The following is a 23,281-nucleotide window of genomic DNA, read 5'->3' on the forward strand; positions in this document are numbered from 1 at the left end:
GACACTGCAAGCTAGAGGAAACAACATAACTCAAAATGATACTGCTGTCGTCCACATTTATTGTGCCATTTAAAAAACAGTTTCGAGGACAATCAAAATATAAATACATTTTTACCCTCTTGCAGGGGCGTACTCACACGGTGGATACGCCAGAGCCCTGATTTCAACGTTAAAAACATCCACGCTTTCAAATTTGAGAAATTCTCTCGACGGCAGAAAGACGCGTCAAATGACGACTCATAAACGGAAAAACAACAACTTTATCCTCCATTAACCGAAGGTAAAAAATAACAGAATTTAAACTTAACCATAGTGTCTGTCTTCTGCGGGTATAAGTGATGTCACAAAATGGCTGCCATCATGAACGGGCTTGTTTTTTTTACCTGCGTTATCAGAGTTTTAAGACAGCCATCGTTTGTAAACTTAAATACTTTGAAGGTTATTTCCAGGAAATAAACAATAAAAAAAATGAAGAGTAGCGCCCTCTTGTGGACAAAAGGGAGCAAATTAATGCTGTCAGGCCCTCACAGTTAAAATGGATTGGGCGTTTGAGGCAGCTAACGCAACAGGGAAACTGCCGATTAATTAACTCGGGGGAAAAAAGTTAACATACAAGAAAAAAACAAATAACATAAGAGACAAAGTGCAACGTAGAAATGGAAAAAAATAACCCAAACAAAACTTTACCGGGCATTTGGTCGTCGGTCAAATGTACTTAGATATTAAAACGTCCGGGCGACCAAACGTCCGGGCGACCAAACGTCCGGGCGACCAAACGTCCGAGCACCGAATAAAAAGTTGGGGAAAAAAGGCACCGAGGAAAAAAGTGAGGAACTGGGAAAAGACAACAACAACAAAATAAGAGGGATCCCAAAATGGCACAGAGAAAAAGAAGAGCAAGGAAAACCCTTAGGACCGAGACAGACACCAACAAGAACACAAAGAACCTGGACAAAAGGACGTAAAGAAGACATCGTGGTCCTCCCCGTGTTCGTTTAGCGTCGGACGACTTTGGACTCGGCCGGTGATGTTCCGACATCCTTCTCTACCCGGTCGACGCAAAGATGCTCGATAGGAGGGGGTGTGGCCACACAAAAAGGCCAGGTGGGGGCGGGGCTTGCCGTTAGGAGGCCTTGCCCAGTTCTATTTTCTTCGTAATGACGCGAGCCGAGTGGTAGATGAGCGAGTCGATGAGTCCGGCAACTGTGCAAGGACGGAAAAACAAAAAGTAGGACTCAGTCGTTGCTAATTGGACTGGCCACGCCCCCTGCTTGAGACTGACCTGTGAAGACGCCCCCGACGATGGCGCAGACTCCAGTCAGGAAGTGCGTGAAGGACCTAACACACAAAAATGATGTTAAATGGGGAATAAATATCACACTGGACCCTTAAAATGGCCGACATCCCACCTGTGTTTCTCTGTGAATTTGACCATCATGGGCGAAAGTTCGTATAAAACAAAGACCCCGGGCAGTCCTTGGTCGCCTATCAAGCCGTTGGCCACTTTTTCGTGTCTGGTGACGGAGAACTGGTTGGATTTTACAACCTGCTCACAAGAGAAAAGCATCAGGTGGTATTCCGTTTTTGACATTTTTGGATGGCGGTTCGGTGATGTCACTCACCTCTCCGTCGGTTTTCATGTAAATGGTAGGCACAATTTTAACGAAATACTGGTACATCATTGAGGCTGTGGGATAGAAAACACAAGACCACCATGTTAAGTTATACAAATCATGCCAAAATGTCTTTTCATTTAATTTATATATTCATTTGGTTGTCGAAACAATCACGCGCAGTAACAGTTCGAATGAATATCAAAACTGCACTACTGCGAAGAGCCACGGAGAGTCGCTATCTCTTTTAGCGCGACACCGAATTGACCTGTCGGCTCACTTCCGTTCTTCCTCTCTTTCCTACTTCCGGCTATGGAGGTCTGACCAAAAGACATTTACGTCTACTCCGCCAGAGTGCGCCTCTCAACCTTCGACCGAGAAATCTTTCTCAATAAATCAATCGACTTAAGGTAACGTGCGTTTTATTCGAAGCCTTTTGAACTACAAAACAAATTGCGCGGCGTGTTTAAACGCCCAAAGCCACCGGTGTTGTAGCCTGCTAATTAGCAAACTAATGCTAGCACCCTCTTAGGTAAACAACCTGCTTTCATTCGGGTCTACGTAGTAGCTATTTTTGACGCAAGCGCGGTTGTTTTGACCCCGCGTGAATGAAATTTCCTACACTTTCAGATGCCTGTGAGTGTAGCACCGTACGGCCACGGTCAGGCCCAGCCCAGCTGTTTTGACAGGGTCAAAATGGGATTCATGATGGGCTTCGCTGTGGGAATGGCCGCCGGGGCTATGTTCGGAACTTTCTCCTGTCTCAGGTCAAATTATAATTATTATCATTATAATTTTTTCAAGTAGTACTTGGAAGTGACTAATTTTAACATGTTCTTGTCTACAGAATCGGCATGCGAGGTCGAGAACTGATGGGAGGAGTCGGCAAGACCATGATGCAAAGCGGCGGGACATTCGGAACCTTCATGGCTATTGGGATGGGAATTCGCTGCTGATGATGGGGGGCTTTAGCGAGCCCCTCTGCGCAAATATGGGACTTTTGTGACGGGGTCCGCTTGGCCACTTCGAGGCTTTCATTAAAAAATACTTAAAGACGAAGAGTGCTCAGTGGAATTTTTGGTTTTGACTCACCTTGCGGCGCCATCACCTGCGTCCCGTCCAGAGGGTTGACGATGCCGGGGTAGTCTTCTCCGAATGACAGGTGTTTGATCAAATGGGTCATGTTGATCTGATTAACATAAAAGTTCAAGTCACAGGCATTAATAGACCATCAAAAACAGTAGAAAGTACATTTTAGATTATTTAGTGCAAGGGTGTGCAAACTACGGCCTAATTTAAGTAAAAAAAAAAACATGTAAACCAAAATTGCCACTTAAAATATTCAATTTAAACACAGTTACTTACATTATCCAAGCCAAAACTCTGAAGGTCGTGAACTGCGGAAAAAAACATTCAAATTTGTAAAAAGTGCATTAAATTCAATTTTTTGTAACATACTTTAAATATGCAGTAGTACTTTAAATTGCAGTGGATGCAAATGTTATATATTACAAGCATGTAGTATTTCAGGCAACCTTAAAACAACTAAATGCATGCCCGCCATTTACGTAGACAGACGCCCAATCTGTTTGATAGAATTATCCAAAAAGTAAAAAGAAGACTTACTTTCCACAGAGTGCACTGCACAAAGAACAGAGAAGAAACACCAGATGATTTTTGGGGGCGGGGCAACACATTAAAAGTCATTTGCTACTTGCTGGGGCCGCACCGCCCGGAAACATAGGGGACTAATAATCCACTATTTTGATAGTCAACAAATGTAGTAGTACCTCTACTTACAAAATTAATTGGTTCCAAGACTTATTGAACATTTGGTAAGTAGAAGTGTACTGTATATGTAAATTCTCTCATTGGTTCCACGCCCCTCACAGAAATTGACGTAGGAGCCGATTGGTCAAAAAATAAGGGACTATGAAAATACTGGTCGACGCTAAAGTTTTCTTCCACGCGACCGTGCGGCCCCAAAGACAAAGACCGCCGGCTGATGTTAATTCTCGTCTCTCTGCTGCAGAGCACTGAGATTTGATGGTAGAAATGGGTTAGTGTGTTCAGTGCAGGAAAATGAAGAAAAGAAGATAGCATTTCATAGACTTCAATGGCGTTAAAATGAATATTGTTATTGCGTATCTTTTCTTACTTTCCTGCACATATGGAATGAAATGTGAATCATCACATTTTTGTGTATTGTCTGAAAAGTATGTACCTGTTTGTGTCTTATGAATCAAAATTAATAGTTAATTAGGCTTCTATTGTGTTGTACTAAAAATAAATTTAAAAAAACAGCCTACAAAACTTTTACAGGAAACGATGTTACTACTACTACTACTATACTTATTCTCAGTGTTACGGGGGTGCTCGAGCCCATCCCAGCCACTAACTATAGGTAGGGACACGTATGGATGGATTAATGAATGAAGGTCGTATGTTATAGCAGTAGTAAAATGAAGGGGGATGCATTAAGTCAAAGGTTTCTGAACAAGCGTAAACTTTAATAAGACCATATTTACTGTTTTTTTTCGTGCTTATTATTATTGCTATTATTAAATACTATTTAATACAAACAAAAGAACATGGCTTGGAAGTCTACCTACTAAACACGTGTCAAATGAATCGTCCAATCGCGTTTTATCTCCATTACGAGAAGCTCCGCCCAACCCTCACTTCCTCGCTCGCTATTCAGAAACCTTTGACGACCCGACTAACCGACCCAAAACAAAACCCGCCTTCTTACCGTGCACATGCGACTGCTGGAAGCTCTTCCCCGGAGCAAAGTGGAAGTTTCCCGCCACCTGTGGGCCGAAAACGATACGTCACGCTAGCCCAAAAAGCGGCGAATCAGAACGGTGACGGCGTTGACCCCTACCTTGTTGACCTCCAGGATGCCGTAAACTTGGCAACCCTCGTTCTTCTGCTCCTGCATCTTCTGCGTGAAGCCTTCTCGTTTGCACTGCTCGATGGTGTCGGCGCTCTTGAAAGCCCAGCCGCGGCGGCGGTACGCCTCACGTACGTCGTCGCAGGTGTTGCAGCACCTGAACGCCACCACGAAACCGTCATTCCAGAAAATTAAAGTCGACAGGTGGACTTTTTCCTCTCACCTGAGTTCCTCCGTCTCGGCGCCGTAGCAACTCTCACAACGTTTGGGGTCCAGCGTGCCGGGATCGAACTTTTCTCCGTCGTCGGCTTTGCCCAATTCTGCGCACGGGAGATTAAGAATTGTTACCGCCAAATCCGACATAGTGCCATTTAAATCCTGTACTGATCCGAATATAAGACGATGTTTGTTTGTTTTTTGTTTTTTTACATTGAAATAACACGGCCTCACAGCTCTGGGGTTCTGGGTTCTAATCCCGGTCGGTTTTCTCCTACATTCCAAAATCATTTATTCTAGATAGGGGTACTGTCATTATTTTGTGTAAAAAATGTTTTAAAAAAAAAATGAATTTCTTTTTTCAAACTTGAGTCTTGGAAAAGGAGTTGTCTTATATACGGACCAATAATAGCTTGTTCTATGTTTTATAAGCTGTTTTTCTGAAAAAGATGTGACTTATAGTCCAGAAAATACGACATATGGACCATCTCATATTGAATAAAAAGGCCAGGAATCTGACAACATTATATTTGGGACATACCGTGTTTCTCCGCCTCGTCGGTGACGGCTTGGAGGTCTTGGTCCAGCCGCTGCTTAAAGAGGTTATGTTCCACGTCCAGCTGCTGCTCGCCGGCCACGTCCATGGCGTCGATGCTGAGATCTAACAGGAAGTCAGGTCATTGACTAACATGGATAAGCCTACAAAATGGCCACGCTTCGAAATACTAACAGGCGCAAGGCATGTGAGGGAAGACCACGTCGATGTTGATCTTCAGTTTGTCGCCTCGGGACGTGTCCACGTACAGTTCGGGATGAACCTGCAAGAACATGGACGATTGAAGGACAAAAATCAGTCAAAAGGGGCGGGGCATCGACTACAGTTATTGGCAACCAATTAATTCATATTTAAATAAAAGTAATTCAATACATTTTAATGAGCTAATCTTCCAATCCCGGTCATTTAATGTGCTCAGCCTTGAATTTTGATGGGAAATCTCTAATATAGCGGTGATGCTAATAAAACCACATTTCCCACAATGCCTCACGACAAAAAATAATTACTTTTGGCGAACGGTAAATCTGATCCAGTACAACCGGTTGAGCATTGAAACACTGAACATTTTGAACTGCAACCAAATGTTGGAGTAACATTTTCGACAACTTTTATCAAGTCGATATAACTTTGGTGTATGAAAATGATTTTATATATGATAAATATGAAAATGCACTCACCTCCTTTGTAAGGTAGTACTGCAGCTCCGATATGAAGAGGATTAACATGATGAAACCACTGATAATTGTCACTGTGGGGAGAGAAAACCCGTTCAAAGTCGAATTTAAATCGATAAACATTATGTCACAATGCCATTGGCGACGATAGACGTCAATTTAAACGGAGAAGTGTTCAAATTTAAAAGGCATTCTCATTACCGAGTCACTACCTTTCACCCATTATGGAACTCCTCTTTCACTCTGGTTCCTCGCCTATATTTAATTTAAAACCTTCCGAGTATTAATTTTGACATGCACGTCGAGTTTGAGGACAATAACTTGAAACGCGCTTGCTTAATGAACGTGTTTGCTTCAATGGAACCGGGTAGCATTGTTATTAGCCGAGAATGCTAGCGGCGCCGACTGACGGACGGCTCCCGTGTCAGACAAAGCCTCTCACCGGTGGCGCCACCCCACGTCTTCACCCGGAAATCCTCCAGAGTTTTGGGATAGGCGTCAAATTGTTTAAGTTTGTTGAGGGCGTCCATTTTACGTAGTGGGCGCCGCACGCCACCGACACAATTGCTGCACTCCGAATACACACATCAAGACCGAAGGATTTCTTTTCCGGTATGGGAGGCGGGGTCTGGATGCGATGACCAATCAGAGACAGACGCGTGAACTACCAACCCGCCCCTCAAGTGGTTTGGTCGGAGATATCATGTATTTAAAAAAAGATGCCTGACGCGGCTGAGCCGTTTTAAAAATAAATATAGAATATATATGAGTATATTATTTTTCATATATATTTGTAAATATTACATTAACAAATATTTATGTTTTTTTAATAAAATTACTTTGAAACCGCTATGAATTTAACTGATATTCAGCACTTTTTTAAAACTTTCGAAATGCATTAAATGATTTGTATGCTTAAAAAATAATTCAGTAGTTTTTTAAAAGCCTGAATCATAGCATCATATGTTTTGTAATTTACCCAACCTTTTTTAAATCAATGTTGTGCATTCCAAAGCAGAAACACATATGTACACTAAAACTACACATTCTGCTCCATGGCAAAAAAATACACCAGAAACTTCTATGCGTAAACATTTTACTTCACACAGCTGTTATAAAAGACTACAAATTTCAATTTCTGCTCCATTTCTTGGTCAGAAAAAGTCAAATTATAGAGTATAAATGCACACTCCCAAACAACTCACTCCATCGTACATTTTCGGTTAACTTTCTACCCCATATTTGTCAAAGTGTCGCATAATGATGCCGAGCTCCAGCTCCACAGTCCCCACAGCCTCCGTGCGCAGTCTATATCGATCCGCCCCGCTGTATATGATATCCGGATTGCGGAGCTGCGGTCCACCGCCGACGAACTTCTGCGACAACTCCTCCAGAACCGAACCCGTCGGCCTCCAGGTGACACAGTGGATTCGGTGGTGCCCAGGGCTGGAAGGGACATGACAGTAACCGTATCCAAACATTACGCAGCGACCGAGCCAGTCCTGGTGCCACACTTGGAGGTGCAGCTTGGGCCAGCCTTGGAGCCCCTTAGTGGCGTAATGGACGTCGATGGGGTGGCTCCAATAGGCAATGTCTCCCGTCTGGGGGTTGTCCACTTGAGTCTGACCCTGTTTGGTGCCCGAGAGGAGACGCCACGCTCCCCCCGTGTGGAGTGCCCATTTGCAGAAGAGGCTATTGTGGTCGAAACCGCTAGCGCCGACAAGTTGGCCGATAATGTGAAGCTCCGCCATGTCACCGAGATTAGTTTAGCATCACCGTTTGCGTCCCCAGCCTCCAAGATAATGTTATCTCTTTTCTTAATTTGCTGTGTAATTAACTCTACTCTGATAAACCACGGACGCACAAACCTTTTCAGTTGTACTTCGTCGACTGTGAATTCGCGACTCGAACCTAAATGAATAGCTTTCAGGCTAAACAACAAACCAAAACGGAAATACTGATTAAGAACTTCCTTTCTTACAACAACTTTTGCCAAACACAGCGCCACTTATAGCCGGGAGGTTGTAACTCCATACTGAACAACCGCTAGAAGATTACATTCAAGATGACTTTAACCGATGTCTTTTCTAAATTTCCTCGTCAAAACGTTCTATGAAGTCAAAAACTGCGTATTGCGACGTAAGATGGAAAGATGGCATGACAGTGTTTTAATCAAATTATAAGGCAGTTCAGAAAGTAAATATATACAAAAAACACCACATGAATAGCAATCGGAGATAAATGGTCTTCCATCTTGACTCAGCGGATAAAACACCACATTACACTATGAATTTTGTTTAAATAAAATAAGGGTTGTTTACAAAAGGCACTTGAACAGAGCGCAGAAGCCTCTGTAAAATCTACATTAATTTTTTTTTCTCCTCCTAAAGAGTGTTATTCGTGATGCTGTCAATGTTGTTGTTGATTTCCATCCTGGCGACCAGTTCGGTGACAAGCTGCTGCAACGTGTGCGAGCGCTGCCGTCCCACCTCCAGGACGCCCTCGTGGTCCACACTTTCCGTGTCCTCGTAGCTCTTGACCACCTGACATAAACGGTCCAATCAGAATGTGACGTAATGTGTATTTATGTGTGCGTGTGTGTACCTTATTGGTAATGAGAGAAAGGCCAAAAACCTTCAATCCACAGTGGGTTGCTATGACAACCTCCGGAGCCGTGCTCATGCCTGGAAACACAGAATTTAATAGGATGTAAACAAGCTCAAATGAACTACGACCACTCATCTGATTAGCCTGGAGACATGATAAAACTCATAACTTACTAACTACTGACTCACAGACAACAATAAGTCTGAAAATACTATTCAGGGATGTCAAACGTATCTTTTTGTGGCTCCAAAAAAACAAACAAAGCTTCTGTCTATTATTTTTTTGTATGAAAATTAACAATAATAATACAATAATTGACATTTGGTACTTACCAACGGCATCCACGCCCAATCGATGGAGCAGCCTAGCCTCTGCGATGGATTCAAAAGTGGGCCCGCCCACCATGGCGTACACGCCCTCCTGCGTGAGGTTGGCCACGCCCATCTGCTTGGCGATTTCCAGAGCGAGGGAACGTAATCCCTTGTCGTAGCAACCCGACATGGCCGGGAAACGTGGTCCAAACCTACAACAACAACAAAAATAAGACAGGGGTCAAAGGTCAACCCGCCAAGATGGAGATTTTGGAGGTCCCATTGCGCTCACTTGTCGTCGTTAGGTCCGTTGAGGGGGTTGAAACCCATCAGGCCGGGAAAGTTGATGTGGTCTTTGATGATCATGATGTCACCGGGACGCAGGCCGTCGGCCAATGAGCCGGCGGCGTTGGTCACGATGAGGGTCTCCACCCCGAGAAGTTTGAAGACCCTCACTGGGAATGTGGTCTAAAATTAGGAAGGAAGAAAGAGTGCTTAACATGATATTATCTATGATGTCATATAATGTTATATGACATCTAATATGTGATCTATATGACGGGTGTCAAAGTGGCGGCCCAGGGGCCAAATGTGGCCCACCGCATCATTTTGTGCGGCCCGGAAAAGTCAATGATGAGTGCTGATTTTCTGTTTTAGGATCAAATTAATATGATAGATATGTTTATTACATTTCATGATTTTCCAATTTTTACAGAATGATTTTTGAACTAAAAACACTAAAAAAATGGATTAAAAAATGAAAATGATTGATTTAAAAGAAAGAAAATCAGGAAATATAATATACATCTATATCTATCATTTTAATTTGATCCTAAAACAGAAACTTATCATTGACTTTCTCGGGCCGCATAAAATGATCCGGCGGGCCATATTTGGCCCCCGGGCCGCCACTTTGACACACGTGGGCCTTACCTTGCATAGCGAATGTCCTTCGTACATGTGGAAGCGGCCCTGCATGCACACGCAGGTTTTGCCCTTCAGCTCGCCGAAAACCAGACGTCCGGCGTGACCTTGTACTGCGGGGGATGGAGAGGTCAAAGGTCGTCAACAGGAGGTCAACGGAAGGTCGGCGTCCGGAATTTACCCGTGCTCTGTGGGAAGCCTGGAATGTCGGCGTAAGAGAAGGAATCCTGGCACTTGAGGACATCGGCCAGCACCCCCAGACCCGAACCGCAGATGATGGCCACCTGGGGGCGATGGTGGGTCTGCGATTTCAGCCAATCGGCCGACTTTTGGTATTCGTCGTGGCTGCGAAGGGAGGACGGAATTGTCGTTTAAGGCCCAAAAAATAAATACTTCAATAAGAATAAAAGACATCTGATCACATTTTTTGGGTTTTGTGTGGGTTAACTCGAGGCTGTGTTCAGTCTTTTAACCCTCGATTTAACTAGAAATTGGATCCAAAAGCCTAATCCCGATTGAAACCCTTAGTGTAAACAGTTAACACTTCTTTGAATCCCAAATCCTGACATGCATTCCTTTCTTTTAAGATAACATCCGAGCTTTAAACTTTACTTTTAAGCATCATTTGTTTTATTCTGAAATCCCATTCTAAAAACACACTAATTTACTATCCATGCCTTAAAACCCAATTTAAACGCAGTCAACACCATTTTGAAACCACTAAAAAGAAATGTAACCCTTAAAACCAGCTTGAAATCCCAATTAAAATCTCAAACTTAGCTTGAAATCCAAATTTCAAGCTTTAAAACCAGCTTGAAATCCCAATTTAACCCTTCATACACTCTTAAAAACCACAAAAACTTCACTTTAACCCTTTCAGTTCCCATCCTGTATATTCCTTTTTCATCCTCCCACTTTAAATCTAAATAAAATTTTGACAAACAAACGTCCAATCCCTTTAAATCTGGAGTCTCGGCAGCTAATCATCAAATGTTAATTCGCCGCCGACCCTCTCAGTTCCAACAAATTGGACATTTATCTTCGTCCAATGAACTAAGCTAGCAAAACTCACTTTTCCTGTTATAAAAATAAGTAAAAAAGTAAATAAATACGTCTTACCTGATCTGTTCTTTGCTATGCATGATGGCGTGTTGGCGTGTGTGAGTCTGCGCGAGTCTGTGCGAGTCTGATTCCCAGCTGCGTCCATATAAGCCAGTCACATGCATCCCATTGGCCGACAAGTCGCCCATTCATGGGCTGCGGCCAATGAATGAAGCCGCTGTGTTGATGTGCGTGCGTGGAATTTTCATAACTTTGATTGGGTCATATACGGCCGTGGGATTACATATTTCCGGCTACTTTGTGGTCAGATTGTAGCAAAAAAATGGAAGTCGGCCAGCATTGGGTAAGTTAGGGAAAATAGTGAGCATTGTTTTTGTAACTTTTGGTGATCATTTGGTCGTGGCACGTGGTTTTGCACATGGGGCTCACAGCTCCGGGGTTCCGGGTTCAAGTCCAGGTTGGGCTAACTATGTGGAATTTACATGTTCTACTGCATGGGTTTTCTTTAGGTACTCTTGTTTACTCCCACATTCCAAAGACATGTATGCTAGGCTAACTAGCTAACACTAAAGTGCTCCTAGCTACGAGTGATTGGTTGTTTGTCGCTTTGTGTCCTGTGATGGGCTGACCACCGATTCAGGGTGTCATAGAGATGGCTGGGATTGGCTCCAGCACCCCTCAGATGAGATAAAGTGCTTTGATTTGATGTCCTTGCATGTTTTAACCCTTTTTTGAAAGCTTAAAAAAACAAGGGAATGATTCCTGGATTCCCACAATGCATTGCACTTTCATCATGAATTAGTTCTAGTAGTTTTTGTCATATTTTTCGTAAGTAAAGACATATTTTAAGTTAAAAAAAAATTCCATGATTGGCAGTGCGGTGGTTAAGTGGTTAGCAAATCCGCCCCGTGTTTATGTGTTCGAGTGTTCGATTCCCATAGTTTTTCGTAACTTGATATAAAAACAAATCCTCAACGAATTCATATTTTGTAAGTAGAATCATTCTTAAGTAGTAGTAGCTAAATCTAACGCTACTTGTTTGATATAGCAATTAAAAAAATCAAGCTAGCATGTTAGCATACTAGCAAAGGTCAAGAATTATCCACACAGGGGGGGGGGGGGGGGGGGTCACGTGGTCAGCGTCTACCGAGCGGCGAGTTAACGAGAAGCGTCTGGGTGGAGATTTGGGCCGTCTCATGACCGCTAACGCGCTAACGGGCTAACGGACTGCACATGCCAAGGCCGTCAGCTGAGCCGACCTCAAACGCCTCACGTGCAACCAAGAAATTCACTTGGACTTCATCGGACACCATTTTTTTTAATGTGGAAACATAAGTTTAAACAATGCTATCAAAAGATTAAAGCCACTAAAGAGGCTAATTAGCGAATAGCATTGGATTGGACGTCTATAGGCGTCTATGGCAGCCATTGTGTTAAAACCTAAAAGTATTTTTTTTTAACTCACCTGATTCCTGCTCTCCGATTGGGCGGGATTTACGATCACAGGACGACATGGTTTAATAAGCTCAGCGCCGCTGGCGTTTACAGGAAAATTGAAGGCATCGCCTGAGGGAAGAAAAAGAAAAAAGAAAAAAAGAGGAAGTCAATATAGTCAATAGAATATTTCTATTTTATTAACTGATTCCAATTTTTTGAACATGGCCTAAATTGGGCGATTTTTTAAAGATTTACTACACTAAAAAATACTTTAATCAAAAAATGTGTATTGTTTTCATTTTAATCTTTAATATTTAGATATATTTTATATTTTCTTGACTGTGTAAAATCATTTCAACATTAAATTATTCAGCAAAATTTATTCTGAAAATCTCTCAAATTAAAAAAATAAATAAATCTCTTAAATTTTAGATTTTTTAAAGATTTTTTCTCCCAATAAATGTACGCTATCATTTTTAATTAAAAAATATGTATTGTTTTCATTTTAATTTTTGATATTTATATTTATTTTCTATTTTCTTGATTGTGTAAAATAATTTCAACAACCAATTATTCATCAAAAATTTATTCTGAAAATCTCTTAAATTAAAACTATTTTTTCAGCCAATCAAAAACTCCCATTGACCCCCATTGACGTCCAAACCATTTGCAATATACACTATGTATCTTAGCAAAGTTCTTTTTCTGCCGCCATCCCATCGTAAAAACCACACGTGACCAACTGATGGAAAAAGATTAGTCGATCCAATCAGTTAACCAAATTTCCTGACTCTTGGAATTGACCTTTTAACAATTGTTTTTTATGGACCATTCAAAATGTCTCCGTCCTGCCAAGACGTCCAATTTTGCCACTTCTTTGTATTTTGTCCTCACTCACTCACGTACGTACATACGCATGCCATTTGCTAAAAATGACCACAATGCCAACAATGTGAGCAATGCCAGCCAGACCTGTGTCAGCATTCAAAGGACAATGTAGCCTACAATTAGCCTAGCATGCATGTTTTGGGAATGTGGGAGGAAAGCGGAGTACCTTGAGAAAACCAACGTAAGCCTGGGGAGGACATGCAAATTCCATGTAGGATTTTTTGGCGATCGAACCCTCGATCTTAGGACGTTGAGGCGGATAGATTAACCACTGTAGCACTGTGTCGCTTGTAAATAATGTATTATTCTCAGTATTTGTATTGTCTTCATTAAAAATTCTTTCTATAGAAATGATGCATTTAATTTTCATAAGATCTATATCCAAGTTGTCAAAGTGGCGGCCCGGGGGCCAAATCTGGCCCGCCGCATCATTTTGTGCGGCCCGAGAAAGTCATGAGTGGCCACTTTTTGTTTTAGGATCAAATTTAAAAGAAGCGTATAGATGTATATTCAATTTCTTGATTTTTCCCCTTTTAAATAAATAATTTTCATTGTTTAATCATTTTTTTTCTGTGTTTTTAGGTCAAAAATAATTTTGTATAATCTAAATAATATTCAGGGCTTTTAATCCAGTTCTTTGAATCCACTTATAAAAATAAAAATCTAAATGGTCTTCGTCAGAGTGACGCAATGTTTATTTGCTTTGATTGGTGAAGAACCCGGAAGTGGACTTTAAGGCCAAATAGATACACAAAGTCAAATCATTCATCAATTGGGAGCCGTCGAACTTGTCCCTTCAAGTGAGGAATTGTGTCAAACTAACGCGAAATTTAATTTCCTCTATTTTGTGCCCCCAACGCCTTCCGGGTACTTTATCGAGTTGATAAAATACGAGAAAATGAAACGTTGTGTTTGTCATGTAAACAGCACTTGATTGGAAAAGCTGCTCGAGGAAATCTAGTGGCAGTCTGGGATGGAGAAATGTCGCCTTCTAGTGGCTCTTAAGAGTATTGCTAAAAAAAACTTTTTTCTGGCTGGTTTCTTTTTATTTAGTAGTGAGTGGTGGGCAAACATTTGGAAATAAATGTCTAATTTACACCATATATGAATATTTAATCTAATTAAAAACTTCGACATTCTTTACTTAAATAACGCTTGCAAACAATTTAAGATACGACGATTATTTACAAATGTATTGTTCGTTCTTTACGAATGAAACACACAAATACTAAAGAAGCGAATGAGTCAATCGTGTAACTCTTCTGCAATCATTGGCTGACTTCATCCTTCAACCATCCCTGCGTGTGTTTATGCTCGTGCGCGTGCCCGTCTACGTGTGTGTGTGTGTGTGTGTGTGTGTTTGTGTGTGTGTGTGCGTGTGTGTGTGTGTGTGTGTGTGTGTGTGTGTGTGTGTGTGTGTGTGTGTGTGTGTGTGTGTGTGTGTGTGTGTGTGTGTGTGTGTGTGTGTGTGTTGGTCAGCGTTGCGTGTTGATTGCACATCGTTACGACAGAAAAAAAAGCCTGATGGTGATGGAGGGTTCCAACATGTGTGTGTGTGTTTTATTTTGTTTTGTTTGTTTCAGGGGGAGTTCAAGTGTGTGTGTGTGTGTGTGTGTGTGTGTGTGTGTGTGTGTGTGTGTGTGTGTGTGTGTGTGTGTGTTTGTGTGTGTGTGTGTGTGTGTGCTTTGATTGCTCTCCCGCTTTATGCCCATCAAATGCAACTTTTGGCAATAATATCCTCACATACACACACACACTCAAATGTGGTGTATTACTGTTTTATGAGTCTGTATTGAAGAGGATTAAAAAAGTTGGGAGTTTTTATTAGATTTTTTTATATGGGCGTTTGGGCTTGGGTGTTGCCGTGGTAACAGTTAGTTAGAATTATGTGTTAGAATGTAATAAGTCTGGAAAGGGGGTTTAAATTGCTTTTTTGAGGGGGGATATTTAAAAATATATATATTTAAAGTGAATAATTAATGGAGATGGTGTTCAGCTTTTAAAAAACACAATCTTTAATTATTATTTTTTTAAATAAAAATATTGCCAAAATACTGATTCAAATTGTTTCATATTTTTAAAGAATATCTGACTTTCCCAAATTAAAACAAAATAAACAAATACATAACAATAATAACAAAATATTGATTAAAACTCTTTAAAAAATATAAATCGAATTTTCCCAAATTAAAATAAAAACATTTTTTTGTTAAAAAAAACTGAAACTAACTTCAAATCTACTTTTCCTTCAAATCTCCACATGATTTAAATCATTTAAACCAGTCCATCTTCAAACCACCCTACAAATATATTTAAAAAAATTTAAAAAAACATACCCACTAACACCCATTTTTTCCAAAACATTCCAAACATTAACAAAAATTCCCAACAAAACATAATAAAACCAAAACCAAATGATTTCCAGAGCATTTCAGAACAAAACGAACGTGTTCTCAACGCGGCCGCCGCCGCCGCTATTCGCTGCTAGCATATTTTCTTAAATCATTTTTGCATCATCCGTGATGACCTCTGTTTGTGGGTATTAACGCACGCATACACACATTTGCCAACACACACACACACACACACACACACACACACACACACACACACAGTGGGCTGTCTGGGATTGTCTCTGTGATGAAACCAGCGGTAACTGTTGGCATGTCAACTCCATCCTCTGTGACATGCTGTGTGTGTGTTAATGTGTGTATTAGTGTGTGTGTGTGTGTGTGTGTTTGAAACCTTTGAGTTTTACGTAATGGCTATCAACGTCTTTCTACAAATACGGGAAGTCATATTGTAAAGTAATGCCAATGTTGACGAAAAATGGCCACTTTTGAACAAATCTGGTGTGTGACCCCAAATCTACAGGAAGTGACACGTAAAGGGAGCAAAAATCAACAGGAAGTAGCTAATGAATAGGAAGTGATGGATGAATTCACTTGAGTTGATGGGAAATGATCAAAAAGTATGTTTTTGTGACCTTGGAATGGCCCAAAATGTCCAAGAAAGGGACCAATGAACAGATAATGATTTGGAAAAGTTGTACAATTAGCAGAAAGTGACAAAATGTCATGAGGAAATGAGACTGTGATGCTTCAAATTGGACAGGAAGTAGCCAATTAACTGGAAATACCACAAAAAATGAACAAGAGGAAGGGATTTGACCCCAAAATGTCCCCCAAAAAAGGACACCCTGAGAAAACTCACTCATGCCCAGGCAAACTCCATAAAGCGAAGACAAACTTGGGAATCGAACCCTTGACCGCAGAAATGCGAGGCAGACACACCAACCACTTCACCAACGTACCACCCTGAGAAAACTCACTCATGCCCAGCCAAACTCCAGAAAGCAAAGACCCACTTGGAAATTGAACCCTCAACCGCGGAAATGCGAGGCAGACACACCAACCACTTAACCACCGCGTCAGCCTGAGTAAAAGATCCTGATTTTTCAAATCAGTGGAGTAGTTTTGACTTCTTTTGGCCTCATTTAATCCGATTTAACCACGTTGAACCTTTTATCCGGCAGCCCCGAGGCCTTCCCGCGGGGAGGCCGCGCCCACCCATACAGTCCCCGCCCCCCCCTAGGCGAGACCCACATTGGCAGGAAGTGCATTGGAATGACAGGAAGTGGCGGGCGGCTTGTGAAAATGGCGGCGGCGTTTGTGCTCGGCCCGTCGCCAAGTCACAAACTTGGCCTCTGATTTCATCACATTGCTTATGAAAAAAAGTCGACTTTAATACTCGTACTCGCACACACACACACACACACACACAAGGGGCCTGTGTTTCTTCAATATTTCATCACGTAGCATAAAAACACGCTAAGCACGTGAAGATAACCTGTTTGGTGCGTGCGGAAATGTCCGTATAACGTGACCAATTTCGACAATTTCACGGGTCGTGGCGACCATTCATTATTTAATACTGATACAAAAAATTGCAGGTATTACATTAGCCTGGTGGAAATAGTACCAAATAGGGAATAACATTTTGATATTTTTATTTTTTATTTGGTAATAAAACCCAATTTTAATAATGAATTGATTAAAAAAAGTTTTATTTTGATTCGAGGCCTAATTTTAAAAATGTATTACAATTATTTATTTTTTTAAATATATTACATTTCATTTCAATAAAAAATGTAATTGATTTTTCTTTTGAATGTACTAAATAAATCACTAAAATAAAATAGTTTTCATTTAACTCTTTAATTTAAACTGTGATCGGCAAATGAATGCCACAAAACCAATAAAAAGTCAGCCAAAATCTGCATAAAGTAACCAATGAACAAAAAACGTCCTAAAAATAACAACACTTCACTCAAAATCAACAGAAAGCGAATACTTGTCACACAACCCTAATATACATCTATTACTTTTCACTTCCAAACACTCCATTTCAGCATGTAATTCGAGTTCAATGACAGAAACAAACATTCCATTTCATCTAATTTCATTTTATAAAAAAAAAAAATTATAAAACGAAACTTTCCCAGCAGGAAGTGATGAAAAAGTGTATTCGGAAGCTGATGTAAGCAAGAGGCATGCGTTGTTTATGCATCTCGTGGTGACTTGTGACTGACTGACGACGGAACGGCGGACTATTGCAACATGGATGCCCCGCCCTCTCACCATGACGTCACATTCCCTCGCCCCAAGCCCAACTAAACAAAGGCCAACTCGGAGATCGCCCCCAAACTTCTACCGGATCGCGATTCTTTCACTTACCTAACACCGACCATCGACTCCCAGCAAAAAAGTCCTCTTTCTTTCCTGTGCACATCGCCTTCGTCTTTTTGGATGGAAAAGGAAGTCTTTGTCCCTCGTTTTTTTGTTTTTTTCTGGTGACGGGAAAAAGGCGTCGCAGACCGGACGTTTGAGTCGAGCTCCCCGGGACGAAGGCGACGCTGCCATGGCCGCGACGACTGGTCCCTAAACGGGACTTGTCGTTGTCCAGTTTTCCCCCTGGCCGGCTTCAACTGGATCTGGAGCACGGTGAGAGTTAGTTTAATACGTTTGGAGGACTTTTTTCCGACGAAAAGTAGCTGAAAAGTGTTTTTCAAAACATTATTGAAAATAAAGTCGTTTTTTTTGTTTAAATAATGTGTTGGAAATGAATAATAAGTCTCGAATAACCAAAATGCATACTCACATTATAGTCTTGCTAATCTTGGGTTCAGGGTTCTCCTCGTGCTTGCGTGGCTTTTCTTGGCATTTTCCCTTAAAACAAAGGGTTTAAATTAAGTGAAATGTCCCGAAAGGATTGAAAAAGTTTAAAATAATGTAAGCCACGATGTGAATTCGCAACTAGAATCGGTTTTTTGTCCAAAAACGTCCCGGGTGTTGCTAATTATTCCTTGATTAATAGCATTTGTTAAAATCGAAACCAAACAACGTCATCATACCGAGACGTTTTATCCCTTTAAAAAAAAACCTTTTCAACCAACATTTCATACTCATTATTCAAACATATTTTTGACGGTTATAACCGTCAATGGCAACTGTCTAATTTAACAACGCTTGCAATTTAAAAGCTGCACTTTCACGATGATATCGCCAATTGTTATCGGGTCACGTGACGTTGACCTCGCGTCATTGTGAAACTGCAAGTCGACCTCGCCCTCGTGTGGGTTGTCACGGGATGCTGTTGCCATGGCGACCCGCCTTGTTTATTGGTCAAAAGTTCTCCTAAATGTCGCTTGTCGGGGAACGGGAGCGCACACGCATGCACGCACGCACGCTCGGCGGTGTGCGGTCGCCGCTATTTAAAAACAGTTAAAACCATAAAGCGTCTCGCTCTGATGCAACCGTCTGTAAGCCGCTGTCGGCTTACAGGAAGTTGCATCATGGCGCCTATAGACACGTTAACACGCTCAGAGTTTGATACCCGCACGAGCACGCCCGTCGTTGTATTTATCGGAAGGCGCGGACAATGGAACGCGATGTTAAGTTATGTGTAATACTACCGCCGACCACCAGGGGAGTTCGACTTTTTCCGCTAGCTAAAACACGCTCAATAAATGGAAAAAAAGTGCATTTATTTCTGAATCCTCTTTCAGTACTCCACATATTGAGTTTGAAGAATGTTTGAATTATTTGAATATTCAATTTAAACAATGTTGCCCCTCCCCCCGACCACAGATGAGCGTGGGCGTGGCCGAACGCCGTTTGAAGAGACGACTCGAGCAACCCGGAGACGCGCTGCCAAAATGCAAAAGAGCCTGTCCGACCCCTCTGCCGACATCCCCGGACGCCGGCCCCCCGCTCGACCTAGCAGCGGCCGAGAGCCCCGCCCCCAAGTCCGACCGCAGCCAATCCAAGGTCCGGGTCGGGCCGTATATCCTATTTGAGCGCTGCGAGGGCGAGGACACCTACAGGGCGGTCCATGCCACTACGAGGGAGCAGTACACCTGCCAGGTAGCGACCGTTCGTTTTCGATTGGTCCTTTTGGAGGAATTTGGCGGGATTGAAAGAGTGACCGGTTACAGGTGACGACGGTGGCTGGCTATCGGGAGAGGTCGGCCGTTTACGCCCGGCTGGGTCGCCACGCTAACGTCTGTGGGCTCCTGGACGCGGTGGTGGAGCTGGACGCCGCTTACCTGTTCCTGCCCGCTCACCATGGCGACATGCACGCGCACGTGCGTGCTAGCCGGCGGCTGGGCGAGGAGGAGGCGGGGCTTCTGTTCGCTCAGATGCTGAAGGCCGTGGAGCACTGCCATCGCAACGGCGTGGTGCTCCGGGACGTCAAGTTGCGCCGTTTTGTCTTCACTGACCGCTTTCGGTGAGTTTTTTTTACAAAACCTGGGTGGAGGAAAAATTGTTATTTTGCAAAAATAGCAGTTTTGAGTAAAAGTAGATGTATACACAAATAAGCTATTTATTCAGATTTCATATATATATATATTTTTTTTTTGCTATATTACCCATTATTATTATAATCTACTTTTACTTATATATGGTAAATGAATTCTGATTTAAAAAAATGACCCTTTGGAAAGTGAGTAGTGTGTCAGGCTCGCACTTCTGGGGTTGAGGGTTCGATTCCCAAATGGGTCCACACTATGTGGAGTGTGCATGTTTCTCCCTGGGCTTTTGTGGGGTTCCTCTGGGTACTCCAGTTTCCTTCCACATCCCAAAAACATGCACGCCAAGCTAATTGTATGCTAAATTCTGCCTAGTTACAAGTGATTAGTTTATTGTCTCCCCGTGCACTGTGATTGGCTGGCCACCCATTCATGGGTGTCCCCCAATTGGAGCTCTTTAGTTAGCTGGGATAGGCTCTAGCACCCTCTCTTGCAATTCTTGTGAGAATAAATAGTTCAGAAAAACAATTAACCGGACATAATTGAATTTAAAGTGTACACTTTGTAAAAAACAAATCAATAAAATGTGTGCTTACTTTTTTTTGTCTTCTTCTACGCAGGACGCAGGTGTCCCTCCTAGGCGTCAACGACTGCGTCCTCCTGGAGCGCAACGACTGCGACTCCCTGACGGACCGCCACGGTTGCCCCGCCTACGTGGCTCCCGAGCTCCTGGCCAGCGGGCAGGCGTCGTACTCGGGGCGCGCCGCCGACGCCTGGAGCCTGGGCGTGTCCCTGTACACCATGCTGATGGGACGCTACCCCTTCCAGGACGCCCGGCCCGCCGCGCTCTTCGCCAAGATCCGCCGGGGGGCCTTCGCCGTCCCGGCGTGGCTTTCAGCGCCCGCCAAGTGCTTGATCGGATGCATGCTCCGGAAGCGCCCCGACCGCCGGCTGCGGCTATCCGAGCTCCTGGCCCACCCTTGGTTGAGCGCTCGCCGCACGCCGTCGTCGCCACGTGTGGTTCGGCGTGGCGGGGTGCCGGATTGGAGAAGCGAGGATGGCGATGGCGACCAGGTGGTACCCACGTTCACCCCTAAACTCTAAGGAAAGAAACAAAAAAACTGCTCCAGAGTCCTGGATTACTTGAGCCTCAAGTGCCTTCAATTTTTTATTTTGTTTGCAGAAATTATGGGGTGTTAAATGGCACTTTTTGGGGTTGAAATTTCAAAATCACACCAACTTAGTTCGTTTTTTGTTTTGATTTTTTGAGAGATTTTGTCATGGAGTCACGTGGTGTTTTTTGAGATGGAGACGCCCACTTCCTGTCGGTCTACCTCGGTTTTTGTTGGTGCGCTTTATTTTGAAATTTGGAAACTTTTTTTTTTTTTTACCATTTCTGACCTGTTATTGCTTTGCCATAAAGTGGAATGCATATTTTTATTTTTTTGTCGAATCAAACTGTTAATTAGAAGCCGCCTACTGGATTATGTAAAAGCCCCCTTGACAGCTGCTCATTAAATACAAATATGGAAAAAGAATGTTTTATTTATGTTATTTTTTCATCTGGAACTAGAGAGAAAATTTAAGAGGAAATGCGAGGACAAAGTAAAGCCAGGTTGCGGTTTAAAACATTTTTGTATTAGAAAATTAGAAGAAAAAAGGGATAAAAAGATATTTTCTCATTTTGATGAATTTAACTCACTGGCGACCTCTGTTGGCGAAAGACATTTGTACAATTAAAAAAAAACAAATCTAATATTAGTTTTACTCTTTTTGGAATTGTTCTATTAAAAAGATAAAATGTTTTCACCCTTTTTCGCTGAAATGCGTCTAAAATATACTATACTCTAAAATTATAAAGATAAACAGAATACTTACTCTTTTTGCCATTTATTTGTGGGGTTTTTATGCCTAGTTAAAAGACGTATGGGTATTCTATTGGGCAGATTAAGGCGCACTGGAAGATATCTCGAGAACAAATGTAGGGAAAATTCATGCCGATATCCTCAGTGATCCATGCGAATTCTGTAAGTATATAAACAAAATATTAGGAGCCATATTTAGACAGTATTGTTAAAAGAACTGGATTAAAACCCCTGAATATTCAGTATTTTATTGATCTAAAACTTATGTTTATTTTAGCTTTTTTTTAAATATATTATTAGATTTTAAAAAATGATTTTTGAACTAAAAACACAGAAAAATTGATTAAAAAATGACAATTATTAATTTAAAAGGGGGAAAATCAGGAAATTTAATATACATCTACACTCTATATTAATTTGAACCTAAAATAGAAAGTCGGCACTCATGATTGACTTTCTCGGGCCGCACAAAATGATGCGGCGGGCCAGATTTGGCCCCCGGGCCACCACTTGGACACCACTGTTTCACCAAGTCAACAAATAGTCAGTCCCGGAATTCCATTTAAAAAATAAAAATAAAGTCAGACTCCCCATTTGATACCCCTTATTGTCATAATTAATTATTAATACTAATACTAATAATAATGAAAGCAGAAACCCTGTACTAAAATGGCCTCCCTACCTGACAACTCGATTGTCACGCAACCATCCGGTTGGGACCCAATCTGCTCGGAGCCAAATCCTATATCCGAGCCGTCAGTCCAGACGAACGTATCTTCCTGTAAGAACAATTCCTTTTGGATAACTTCATTCATCCCGCATTTGGGAAATTTTGGGCCAAAGCGGATCGCAAAGGTCAGAAAGGTCAACGACTTTTTTTTTTCCACAATTGCCGCATTACCGAGCTCAAGCAGAGTCCAATCCAGACGGCTGTGACGTCGATGGCCGTTTGAGTCAGCTCGTTGACCACGGCCCTTTGGATGTCGTTCTGAATGGACGCCAGATGTCCACCCAGCTGGACGCAGCTGTCCTGATTGGACACACAACAAAACTGTGTCCATTCTCGGGAAAAACACTCATCAAAAGTACATTTGTATCCATTTTGAAAGCATATTAGGAATAAAATAGCAACATCTGACGTTTATTGTATTAAATATTTTTTTTAAGTTCAAACTTATTTGTATGTAGCTTTCTAAATGTAAAAAACAAATTGCAATGTAAATATATGAAATGTCACTCGGATTTGGGAATTTCAAAGCAAGTCAGTTGAATACCGCCGGCTGGTGGACACAAGTAGAAGTGCAGCCACGTATTTTTTTTATTTCTACCCAAAACTTGTTTTAAAGGCGGATTCAGATGGATTTTGAATCGATATGACAATCGTGCAGTGTTCATATCGCATAATTATTTTAAAAAATACCTTT

At 42.0% G+C, this 23,281-nt stretch overlaps 5 protein-coding genes across 7 annotated transcripts; 2 read left to right on the forward strand and 3 right to left on the reverse strand.

Annotated features, from left to right (window-relative positions):
- Positions 1-39: 39 nt before the first annotated feature.
- On the reverse strand, positions 40-6,583 carry ergic3 (ERGIC and golgi 3). Of its 3 annotated transcripts, none has more exons than XM_077726930.1 (14): positions 6,395-6,583; positions 5,956-6,026; positions 5,453-5,540; positions 5,264-5,383; positions 4,730-4,826; positions 4,498-4,663; positions 4,366-4,423; positions 3,240-3,254; positions 2,979-3,010; positions 2,706-2,802; positions 1,623-1,687; positions 1,410-1,546; positions 1,283-1,338; positions 40-1,203 (listed from the first exon to the last, which is right to left on the reverse strand). In XM_077726930.1, exons 1-14 carry the CDS (start codon positions 6,480-6,482, stop codon positions 1,124-1,126), a joined length of 1,170 nt encoding a protein of 389 aa, XP_077583056.1. In that variant the 5' UTR covers positions 6,483-6,583; the 3' UTR covers positions 40-1,123. The 3 variants fall into 3 exon arrangements, with proteins under 3 accessions (XP_077583056.1, XP_077583058.1, XP_077583057.1); XM_077726932.1 differs by lacking the exon at positions 6,395-6,583 and adding an exon at positions 6,154-6,379; XM_077726931.1 differs by lacking the exon at positions 3,240-3,254 and having other exon boundaries at positions 6,395-6,582.
- Positions 1,878-2,672, forward strand: romo1 (reactive oxygen species modulator 1). Its single transcript, XM_077726933.1, has 3 exons — positions 1,878-2,023; positions 2,244-2,380; positions 2,461-2,672. Exons 2-3 carry the CDS (start codon positions 2,244-2,246, stop codon positions 2,567-2,569), a joined length of 246 nt encoding a protein of 81 aa, XP_077583059.1. The 5' UTR covers positions 1,878-2,023; the 3' UTR covers positions 2,570-2,672.
- A 448-nt stretch (positions 6,584-7,031) lies between the features above and the next one.
- Positions 7,032-7,900, reverse strand: b9d2 (B9 domain containing 2). The gene has a single exon (XM_077726637.1). It carries the CDS (start codon positions 7,701-7,703, stop codon positions 7,176-7,178), a length of 528 nt encoding a protein of 175 aa, XP_077582763.1. The 5' UTR covers positions 7,704-7,900; the 3' UTR covers positions 7,032-7,175.
- Positions 7,901-8,092: 192 nt separating this feature from the next.
- On the reverse strand, positions 8,093-11,059 carry LOC144203491 (purine nucleoside phosphorylase-like). Its single transcript, XM_077726962.1, has 7 exons — positions 10,914-11,059; positions 9,976-10,139; positions 9,804-9,907; positions 9,163-9,338; positions 8,892-9,082; positions 8,557-8,636; positions 8,093-8,495 (listed from the first exon to the last, which is right to left on the reverse strand). Exons 1-7 carry the CDS (start codon positions 11,042-11,044, stop codon positions 8,337-8,339), a joined length of 1,005 nt encoding a protein of 334 aa, XP_077583088.1. The 5' UTR covers positions 11,045-11,059; the 3' UTR covers positions 8,093-8,336.
- Positions 11,060-17,771: 6,712 nt separating this feature from the next.
- Positions 17,772-21,530, forward strand: LOC144203490 (tribbles homolog 3-like). Its single transcript, XM_077726961.1, has 4 exons — positions 17,772-18,184; positions 19,331-19,606; positions 19,678-19,970; positions 20,613-21,530. The coding sequence occupies exons 2-4, from the start codon at positions 19,331-19,333 to the stop codon at positions 21,094-21,096; spliced, it is 1,053 nt and encodes a 350-aa protein (XP_077583087.1). The 5' UTR covers positions 17,772-18,184; the 3' UTR covers positions 21,097-21,530.
- The last annotated feature ends 1,751 nt before the right edge of the window (positions 21,531-23,281 follow it).

Source organism: Stigmatopora nigra, chromosome 10 (assembly GCF_051989575.1).
Source record: "Stigmatopora nigra isolate UIUO_SnigA chromosome 10, RoL_Snig_1.1, whole genome shotgun sequence".
Lineage (NCBI taxonomy): Eukaryota > Metazoa > Chordata > Actinopteri > Syngnathiformes > Syngnathidae > Stigmatopora > Stigmatopora nigra.

Coding starts and splice junctions, on each gene's coding strand:
- romo1 (XM_077726933.1), top strand. CDS start 2,244: ATGCCTGTGAGTGTAGCACCGTACGGCCACGGTCAGGCCCAGCCCAGC. Junction 2,381..2,460: donor GGAACTTTCTCCTGTCTCAG/GTCAAATTATAA, acceptor TCTTGTCTACAG/AATCGGCATGCGAGGTCGAG.
- ergic3 (XM_077726930.1), bottom strand. CDS start 6,482: ATGGACGCCCTCAACAAACTTAAACAATTTGACGCCTATCCCAAAACT. Junction 5,541..5,955: donor AGTACTACCTTACAAAGGAG/GTGAGTGCATTT, acceptor ATGTTCTTGCAG/GTTCATCCCGAACTGTACGT. Junction 4,664..4,729: donor GCCGAGACGGAGGAACTCAG/GTGAGAGGAAAA, acceptor GGTGGCGTTCAG/GTGCTGCAACACCTGCGACG.
- b9d2 (XM_077726637.1), bottom strand. CDS start 7,703: ATGGCGGAGCTTCACATTATCGGCCAACTTGTCGGCGCTAGCGGTTTC.
- LOC144203491 (XM_077726962.1), bottom strand. CDS start 11,044: ATGGGCGACTTGTCGGCCAATGGGATGCATGTGACTGGCTTATATGGA. Junction 10,140..10,913: donor CATAGCAAAGAACAGATCAG/GTAAGACGTATT, acceptor CTCCCTTCGCAG/CCACGACGAATACCAAAAGT. Junction 9,908..9,975: donor AGGCTTCCCACAGAGCACGG/GTAAATTCCGGA, acceptor CATCCCCCGCAG/TACAAGGTCACGCCGGACGT.
- LOC144203490 (XM_077726961.1), top strand. CDS start 19,331: ATGAGCGTGGGCGTGGCCGAACGCCGTTTGAAGAGACGACTCGAGCAA. Junction 19,607..19,677: donor GGGAGCAGTACACCTGCCAG/GTAGCGACCGTT, acceptor GACCGGTTACAG/GTGACGACGGTGGCTGGCTA. Junction 19,971..20,612: donor GTCTTCACTGACCGCTTTCG/GTGAGTTTTTTT, acceptor TCTTCTACGCAG/GACGCAGGTGTCCCTCCTAG.